The sequence below is a fragment of the Penaeus chinensis genome, chromosome 19 (assembly GCF_019202785.1).
Source record: "Penaeus chinensis breed Huanghai No. 1 chromosome 19, ASM1920278v2, whole genome shotgun sequence".
Classification (NCBI taxonomy): Eukaryota; Metazoa; Arthropoda; class Malacostraca; order Decapoda; family Penaeidae; genus Penaeus; species Penaeus chinensis.
Genome location: NC_061837.1, coordinates 29782345 through 29792344, shown reverse-complemented (window position 1 = coordinate 29792344; position 10000 = coordinate 29782345). Strand labels below are relative to the sequence as shown.

The window sequence follows — 10000 nt, the reverse complement described above, 5'->3', positions numbered from 1 at the left end:
TGTATATGGAAAGTAGTATTCCAGCCTTGCCATGTGGACTTAACTGAAAGGATTATTATCGTTATTATAGAGGATATGTCTAAAAGTGCCGATTGATTAATGGTGCATAGAACCATATGATTTATTTGATAATGAACTCTCAGGAGAAGACTTCCTCCTTCAGATATTGCTTGAGCTAAGCCTCAGAAACTGATGCTGAGGCACGAATGAGAAACCAAAGTCGTTAAAGTGACAGACCCAGCTATTTCCTCCCTAACAGAATTCTTAAGTAGGGTTCATAATCTGTCTTAAATATGATCATAAGTGGGCCCTAAGAGAATGCTATTTATGGTTGAAATTTGCTGATTATGTCACAGATGTTGATGCTGTAATCTCATACTTTGTTTAGAACTAGTGCTTTAGGCCATGTCCAAGAATGATAGAATTCTTAGGTTCTTGATATCTTAGATGGATAATATTGTGCAAAGGATGTAGTAGTAAAATTTATCAAAGTTAAGCAAAAAGAACATGAGTCAGTTGTATCATTTGTGTACATGGGCATAGTCTTATCTCTATGATCCTTCCCTGGTTGTTCGTAATTGAGTGGCAGAGTTAGCTTGCTTTGGACTTCACCAGTTTAAGGGTTTTTAACTTATGTTCTCCACAGGTAAAGTTACAAGAATATGAGCCTTACAGAGAATCCTCAAACTGGCGAACAACCACTTAACTACTGTCCCACTGAATGATGTATAATGTGTTCATGATTTCAGTTGAAGAGATGAATGTCTGGTCACTTTTTGTTACATCAACTGTTTATGGTATCATAGTATGGATGAAATGTTGATAGGTTTTTAAGGTTATGTCCTCCCTGTGTCTCAGCCATAGGCAACATTGTTGACTGATGACCCTTTAGAAACCTTAGGACAAGTTGATACACATAAAAAGCAAGATAAAGTCTTGGTCATGACTTGAACAATAGATACAGACAACAGCCAGTGATCTCTGATTACTTCAGAGTTAGTGTATTGGCCCCAATGTAGTATTGTTGTATTGAAAACAGCAATATTAGTTATCTTGAGCCTTACATAGTCTTAAGTGAAGATTAATTTTCTTATTTAAGAGTGGGAAAATTATTTTTTATTTGAGGCACTTTTGTAAGGCTGATGATGTCAGTATATGAAAAAAAAAATACATATATATATATATACACACCCCATTCACTGAAGATATAATGTTCTGACTTCAGTTCAAGTTACTTGAGATGGCTTTGAATACCTTGATATAAAGTTAATGTAATGTAATCAAAACTTCTTAAATGCTGGAGTCATGCAATATAGATTCTCTGGCTGATAAAAATGTAGCATATATTTTAGAGTAATGACCTACTTAATGTATTGAGGACTAAGCATTATATTTATGGTGGGTGGTTAGGGTGTAAGATATGTGAATAGATATTGCTGTTGCGATTTGAAACGGTTCGAAAAAGCACTGAATCCTAGGACAAGAGAAAGAACGGTTATCATGTCGTTGTTACAAGTGTGAGTTTTACAAATTATTGTTAACATATTTTGTCAATGACCTATTTATCTGTAATACCTCTGATCTAAGAAGTACTTTCCTTTGTTTTAGTCATGGTGCCATTGTACTTTTATAATTTTATTTTAATTACTCATCTCATCTTCAACTCTGCATTGATTGTATGAAAGTTGATGTCTGTAAATATTTAGCTTGCTGCAGTGGGAGCTTTGTTTTCAATTTTTATTATGCTTTTTAATTTAGTGGATTCAGTTTTTAGCACAGGATATGTGCACTGTACAGTATATTAATTTATTATTCATGATTCTATTAAAACAGTTCTCCACAAGCTCCTTCTCATATCCTGTATTTTCCTTAATATATTGCTATGAGCATTATTCCAAATCTTCATACAAGGGTTGTCGAGATGTCTAAGAGAGACTTATGCTATTTACCCTTTTAGCTTGATTCTCACTGTTAGTTGATAATGTAAATGAATGAAAAAGTAACTAGACTATTAATTGAAATTTGTATGGTCTCCATAGTCAGTGTAATGAAAATTTAAGTGAGGAACATTTGAAAATTAAGCTATTTCATGTTATGCTATGCAATAGTATGGATTTTATAATTTTGTTTTTTTATCTCATTTAGTTCAGTGTAATTAGGGCAGTGTGAAGAACTTTTATTATATGTGTGACCAGTACATTACAGGAGAATAAATAAGTTGCTGAGAGCTCTGATAAAAAAAACATGAAAGGGAGAAGCACCTTGATTATCATTCAAATAGGTGCTGTTTCTGAAGTTTACTAATAACTGGTACAAAATGGTAATCAGAAAATTTGTGTGTGCATACATGTAACAGTTTTAGGAGAAAATTAAGTTAGCCTTATAGAAAACACGTTTTTAGTTGCTATGCGTACATATGTTTACTCATTGATATCAGAAGCAGTTACTATTAATTTTCTTGTTATGAGTTTTGTTCTTAATTAATTGTTAGTCGATACATTAACTTTTTAAAAACTAGGAATTTCTTCCTTCATAATCATTCCACACTGCTTGTAAGGCAAGAAGCAAATAGAGATAAAAAGATTTTTTTTTTTTTTTTTTTTTTGACTATGCAGGTTTTATGCATTTGGTTGAAATGAAGAGATCTTGGCAGGAGTCTAAGAATTCTGAAATTAACCCAAATCAGTGTTTAACTTAATACCATTTATTTACTTGTATGCTCTACTTCTATCTGCATTCACAAATAAGGGGTCATTTCCATTATGTTTCACTCTTGATCTTCACATTGGCGCCATGGCTACAACAAGTCCTCAGCAAACAACCTTAAACATTCGCAGCTTCAGTGGAGTGCCTAGTGCATCCTCTGACGACCTTCCCTCTTCCCCCCTCCATCCCCTGTACTGTAAATACAACATTATCTCAAAGTAAAACATCTTTTCTTTAACCCCCAACTTCAAAAATTAGTAATATGAAACTTTATTTAGGGAAATTTGTGAACGGAATGATATACCGTAAAGCTTCACATTTAGTGCTTGCTAGTTATGGAGACAAAAAAAGAAAAGGCAGTTTCAAGGGTAATTTTATTCCTTGCACTAAATGCTAGAAAAATAAATATTATATACATCTCAAACTTATGTTTTATAAAAAAAAAAAAAAAGTGATCATTTGTATATAATACAGAAAATCAGAATCAACAATTTGTACACTTCGTAGATCTTTAGCACTGGAGGAAGCAAATAAGCATCAGGTAATCTACTCATTAATGGGAAACAAACCATGTGGAACGACAAAAGATCAGTTCAAGTGAAGCACACAAATGTGAGAAAGAATTCAAAACTTGAGAGCAAATTATGGACTGTAATAATGAGTCATAATTTGTCCAAGTCTTAATCTGTGGCCGGCGAAAGAGCATATGGATGCATGCCCTGATGACTGTTTTTTGTTTCGAAAGAGCAGAGTTGCAAAGGAAATTATTACTAAGCATACCTGACCAGCTGCTTTCCCCAGTCCTTAAATATTTTAAAACTTTAATAATATTATCATTATTACCGTTATGATAATCAAAATAATAATAATAATAACAATAATAATAATGAAGCAATAATAATGATAATAGTAATAATGAAACAACAATAATAATGAAAATAAAAATGATAATAATAATGAACATAAAAATAATGATAATAATAATTCAAAGAATGGGGTAAGCTGTTACGAGCAAATAGACCCAGTAAAGGGCTTTTGGTGACTAAACATTTGTGATGCCCTGTCTCTGCAAACGAGTAGTTATAACAAAGTGACAGTAGATAGCATATGTAGTCGATACCAATGGGTTAAAGTACAGAGCGAAACGATTCCAAGCCATCATTTTTGTGATGACTATTGTTTGCTATTCCATTGCTGAGCTGGTGACAGGCTGACTTTGGAGATTTGTTAGTTGCTTTGATATAAACAAAATCAGTTATTTCATATTGACAAATTAAAATATGTACAAAAGTAAAGTAAAGATATGGCCAGCTCAAACCTAGTGACAAATCAGTGTGCTGAAAATAAAAAGAAAATATGTAATATGCAGACCATAGGTTGCATTTTATTTCATCTTAATCAAGACATAATTTTCTTTCTTTCACACTGACTCAATGTGAGGGTTACAGTTCTACAATTTTTAATGAATGATTGATATTTTTTCATGATTGGCTAAAATGCTGAGGTATGTTGCTTTAGTAAAATTAATGGAAGTAGTAAGTTAATCTTCCACGTCTTACATTTTATGCACTTGGGAATCCATTTAAAACCGAGATGAATGGAAATCCGAAATATTTTTGGGGGAAAAAGTATCTATTAATTGACTGACAAAGGATTCAGTATGGTAGAGTTTGGGGAATATCAAAATATGTACGGAAGCATTATTTACACAAGCATTTCTGCATGTATATTTACGTGAAAAGTGAAAAGTTCGGAGAACTTCCTTTGACATTAATTGGCTTGTGATGAAAGTAATTAAATAGCTGAGTCTGTAGTCAGTGACAATCTGCCTAAAATCTTCCAAGAGTATTGAAGTCAGTGGTGGGATTATTGAACGTAGTGTGCCTCAATCTATAAGTATTTTAGTGGGTTTTTTTTTAGGATATGGTGAACAGAGCTTCAAAATAAACGATGAAACATTTGTAACTAATCGGAAAATGCATGTTTGAAATACCACAAATGGTGGTCATTTTGATTGTATTTATGAACTGGAGAAAATGTATAGCAGTGAATTTAAAATATTAGATTTGAGAAATTAAATATGAACCATTATTACTAGATTTAAACCTTTAAAGAGAAACAATAAAACTGAAATTCATGTGTGGAAGCATGACAAAGACGAACATAAAGAAATCCATAGAAGTATTCCAAAGAACACGTACGAGCATATACAAACTATCCTGTCCAAATTATTCTTATAAACTCAGCCATTACATCACTTCAGTTAGAGCCAGCTAAGATCTAAACAGACTTTCAGTCTCGAAGACTTTCTCAATGAACTAAATAAATCCAGATCTCTATCACACTATATTCGTTTTACTCTCGCATATTACATATAACCTGAATCCTCTTGAGAATTATGCTGATCATACAGAACTCAAGGTATCAGTCGTCTGTATCAAGCAGAACTCGAATAGTCATGGTAAAATTAATTTAGTAGATAGTTGGCCACGTATGGGCTAAATCATAAACAGCAAGGGCCACAGCCACAATAAAGATCGGCATGAAGGTATTTAGCTTGCAAAAATGATAATAATATTGAAAAAAATGTGGTGTGTGTGTATGTGTGCAAGGCATTCGTTTTCTTGTATTGCAGTAAAATATACAATGTGGAGAATTGAATGGTGCATTGTTTGATGAGTGAAATATGATTTAGATATTGATCCTAACAGTACAAAATTGGAAAAATACTTAAGGACAACTGCGATGAATGTAATGCACTATGATCACAACTTTTTTGTCCACATATTTGGCATGTCATATATATTGCCAATGACACCATCAGTTTATATTTACAATTGCTGAATTTTCTCTTACGGTCTGACATTTGCAGCAAGCCAGCCTGAAGTGACCGACACTTTGTGATAAATTCCTGGCTGATGGTCTACAGCACAACCAAAGCCAGCTGAAGTAATCCCTGATAATACCCATCTCCCGTTGTGGTGGACAACCAACGGTCCACCTGAATCTCCCTGGGGAAAGAAAACGAGGTGTTCATACATTTGAATGAGTAGTAAAGGAAAACAACATAAAATGGCAAGAAAGGGCAAAACATTTGATAGTATACACAGACGCAAAAACGACTCTTACCAAACAGGCATCCATCTTGCCTTCGGAGTGCCCAGCACAAAACATCTCTTGATATAACTTGACATCAATGCCTTTGTGATGATGCCAGCGAAGGCATTCATCATTACTAATAATAGGAACCATCACTTTTTGTAGAATATTTGTACCTGTTTTCCCTGAAATAGAACGATTGCATAGAAGTCATACACCGCTGTTCATTTCATTAATTGCTTAAGAATATATATTTCATAAATGTTTGATATGTATATTCCTAGAGAAAACTTGTCCGACGTATTAGATCAAAGGTAGGGTTTCCATTGACAAGAGAGCAGCTAGCGCCTCATTAGAGTCGTGTTCGGGAGCGATTTTTTTTCTTCAAAATTCGCTCACTCGCATGAGTCGTCACTGGTTCGCTAGTTTCGCGTTTCCATCGAACCCATTTAGCGAATGTGATGCGACCGAAGCCCAGAGGTAATACAAATCTATGTGAGAGCCTGCGAGTTGCAGTCGGGATAGCACATTCAAGCAGTCAACATGGATGACATATACCTCGTTCTTCTCCAGATCCTGGTCACTTATCCTGCAAAAAGCGGTCCTCCGAAACATAATGGAGATACGGAGACTGTGTGAAGGGTTCGTATTTGGCTCACTGAACAGCTGAGACTTGACCACAGTCAGTACTAAGGGCTGGTCTAGAAGCTGAGGACGGATGATTCAAACTACTTCAAGAATTACGTGATAATGCCCCCGGAGCTGCCTGATGCCTGCCTCGAGGTGAGACCGGCTATTAGTGGACCAGACACCAATGCCCGTGCATCTCTCGATCCTGGCCTCAAATGGCACTCGCAAGTCAACATGCTACCGCGTAGCAACGTAGCGACCACCTTGCTAATGCGTTGCACAGCAAATCAAAATACAGCATTGTGAACGCGTTGCGAGTAACCAGTCGCTCGACTCGCACAAATCTGCAAGTGTTTTTAGCCGAAGCTAGCAGTCGCAAGACGTATAGCGACCACAAGAGAGTGCATGGGAGCGGAAAACAGCGCGTTGCTACTCATGATACCCCGAAGCGACCTCGATGATACCTCGTTGCTACTTCCAAGCGAGTGTGAGCGTGAGTCAATTTCTTTGGTTTTCTGGGGGTCGCAGTGCTCTCTCTTGTCGATGGAAACCTAGCTACAGCAAGAGTTGCAGTTACGTGAATTCAAACTTGTTACTTACCGAAAGAATTATCTGTCTTGCCCCACCCTGCAACAATGCCAATATCACCAATGAAGTCATCACTTGGATCTGGCAAGCAGATTGGCAAAATGTTGTCCCGATAGATGACAGGCCTGTTCAAGCGCAGAACCGCAATGTCGTACCTGTCATAACGAAAATATAAATTCTACATTCCGATTCCCGTACACATCTCCCTCTCATTTGGTCAGCCACCCCATTATAAAAACCCAGTTAACTACCTATATATATATATATATATATATATATATATATATATATATGTGTGTGTGTGTGTGTGTGTGTGTGTGTGTGTGTGTGTGTGTGTGTGTGTGTGTGTTTCTGTTTGTGTGTGTGTGTGTGTATATATATATTTATATATATATATATATATATATATATATATATATATATATATATCAATCATCATCATCGGGGGGCTAATGCCGACGGGGAGCATAGCCGCATCCACCCTTCTCTTCCAGCAACTGGGGTCCCTCATGGCATCTCTAACTCCTCTCGTCGAGTTGCCTAAGCCACGAGCCACGGTCGTCCCACGAGCCTCCTCCACCCAGGACTGTCTCGCAACGAGACAGCCTGATGGGCTGGGACATCTACAGGGAAACGAGCTAGGTACCATATAGCCTGAGTTGGTGGTCCCGGATTACGCAAGTAACAGGTCCCATGCCAGTCTCACGATCTAACCGTCGGTTGGAAACATGGTCCTGTCAACTGTACCTCGAAGAGACTTGTTACAAAAGGCATCAAGGCGAGAGACTCCAAGGCACTAGTTAGCGTCCAGGTTTCGCTACCATACAGTGTGTGTGTGTGTGTGTGTGTGTGTGTGTGTGTGTGTGTGTGTGTGTGTGTGTGTGTGTGTGTGTGTGTGTGTGAGTGAGAGAGAGAGAGAGAGAGAGAGAGAGAGAGAGAGAGAGAGAGAGAGAGAGAGAGAGAGATTATCTGTCCATCCACTGGCTGTATCAAGGCCTTGAAGACATGTAGTTTGGTCCTTCTGCATAGGTACCGACATCTCCAAATGCTCTTCAACGTTGCTAAATGTATCAAGAACCGCTAGACTCAGATAGGATAGCAACATCGTCAGCAAAGTCGAGGTCTGTGACCTTGATATTGCCCAGTGTTGCTCCACAATGACTTTGGATAGTAGCTCTGCCCACTGTCCAGTCCATGCAGTTTTGGTGCTAGGCCACTGCGTTGCCTCATCCCTGAGTTAACAGGCAATAAATTCGACAGGCTTTACCACAATTTACAGCAGTATTATAGGCTTGCTCTTAAACCAATAATCCGTGTCAGAATTCCCCTAAGTCTCGGGATTTCTGTGCGTGCGTGCGTGTGTGTGTGTGTGTGTGTGTGTGTGTGTGTGTGTGTGTGTGTGTGTGTGTGTGTGTGTGTGTGTGTGTGTGTGTGTGTGTGTGTGTGTGTGTGTGTGTGTGTGTGTGTGTGTGTGTGTGTGTGTGTGTGTGTGTGTGTGTGTGTGATTATCTGTCCATCCACTAAGCGGACTGCAGTCATCTGTGAGGAGGGCTTAGAATTCAGTTTTCTCAGGGCTTGGTAGGCAGGACGGTCATTTACCAAGAAATTGCCTTCAACCTCCTCAGCAAGGTTGCTGATGAACTGTTCCTGTTCCCCTCTCAGCAGTATCTGAGCTCTATGCACCAAGGAACGGCGCAAGTCCTATTTGCCATTCAGCCGAACCATGCGATACGTTTCTGTGGCCTCCAATGTCTCCGGTGAGATGAAATTCTGCCGGGCGTTTGCCAATGCGTCGAGCATTTCCCGCTTAAATGTCTCCCTCAAAGGTCCAGAAGTCACAAAGACGCCTGGTACTTCAATGACGAGATCAGGGAGGTCAACCACAGGGTGAACATGTGCCGAAAACTATTCCGAAGGCAAAGAACCCCTGACAACCTATCCCTCCTAAGGGAAGCTGTCACGGATGCCAAGGAAACTGCCAACAGAGTCAGGCAGGAAAAGTGGCTGGAATGGTGTGAGTCCTTCGACCACCAAACCACCCTTTCAGAGCTGTGGCAACGGGTCAAGCGAGCTACCAGCCGCTCAGCCCCGAGGTGCACCCATCACGACCCCCAAGCAGAGGCTAACAGACTGGCGCACGAGTTCTCTGCGAGAACGAGCAGCAACAGTCTGCCAGCCGAGCTGAGGGCAAGACAAGAGCGTCTACAGCCAGACAGACACGCTCAGATCAGAGAAAGGGCAGCCGAACCCGATAACTTAGACGTTATCTTTTCTCTGAGGGAACTAAGGAAAGCCTATAAAACCAGTTCCAACACAGCCCCGGGCTCTGATGGGATCTCGTACCCCATTATCTCCCACCTAGGACTAGCAGGTGAGCGTGCACTCTTGCAACTCATCAACAAGTCCTGGGAAACTTCCACTCTACCCCAGAGTTGGAAGAGGGCTACCATAGTTCCCGTCCCAAAACCAAAGGAGCCGGGGAAGTACCGCCCCATCTCTCTGCTCAGCTGCCTGGCCAAGACGGCTGAGAGGATGGTACTAAACCGGCTTCAATGGAAAACGGGACCCCCGCACGAACACCTTCACGGGTTCACAAGGGGCATGGGCACAGCACACAGCTTAGCCACGCTCTTAAGCACAATCAGCAAGGGCCCAGCTGTGGTGGTATTCCTTGACCTGGAGAAGGCTTTTGAACTGGCAAGTCCGCTTGCCATTCAGGAAAGCCTGATCCAGAAGGGAATCAGAGGAAAGCTCTTGGCTTGGATAGGTGACTACTTCAGGAACAGGACTGCCAATGTCAAATTCCAGGGTCACCTATCGCAGCACATGCCGCTCGAAAATGGAACGCCACAGGGTGGGGTTCTCAGTCCAGCCCTATTCAACACTTTAATGTCCTGCATCCTCAACATAAACCTCCCAGTGGGGTGCCAGATCATCTCGTATGCAGACGATCTCGCTATCACCTCCACTGGACCAC

The 10000-nt window shown here is 39.7% G+C and overlaps 2 protein-coding genes across 11 annotated transcripts in view; one reads left to right on the top strand and one right to left on the bottom strand.

The window, feature by feature from the left end:
• The window catches only part of LOC125035073 (disks large 1 tumor suppressor protein-like), a 206548-nt gene extending 203618 nt beyond the window's left edge, over positions 1–2930 (top strand). For all 7 annotated transcript variants that reach the window (XM_047627199.1, XM_047627197.1, XM_047627198.1 and 4 more), the window contains one exon: positions 1–2930. This exon is cut by the window's left edge and continues 1252 nt beyond it. The gene's annotated coding sequence lies outside the window, so the exon portion shown is untranslated.
• Positions 2931–3062: 132 nt separating this feature from the next.
• LOC125035074 (serine proteinase stubble-like) overlaps positions 3063–10000 on the bottom strand; it is a 68415-nt gene continuing 61477 nt past the window's right edge. For all 4 annotated transcript variants that reach the window (XM_047627202.1, XM_047627201.1, XM_047627204.1 and 1 more), the window contains 3 exons: positions 7036–7178; positions 5836–5990; positions 3063–5717 (listed from right to left, as the gene is read on the bottom strand). In XM_047627202.1, the coding sequence (XP_047483158.1) occupies positions 5559–5717; positions 5836–5990; positions 7036–7178 (457 nt within the window). In that variant the 3' untranslated portion in view covers positions 3063–5558. The remainder of the gene's footprint in view (positions 5718–5835; positions 5991–7035; positions 7179–10000) is intronic.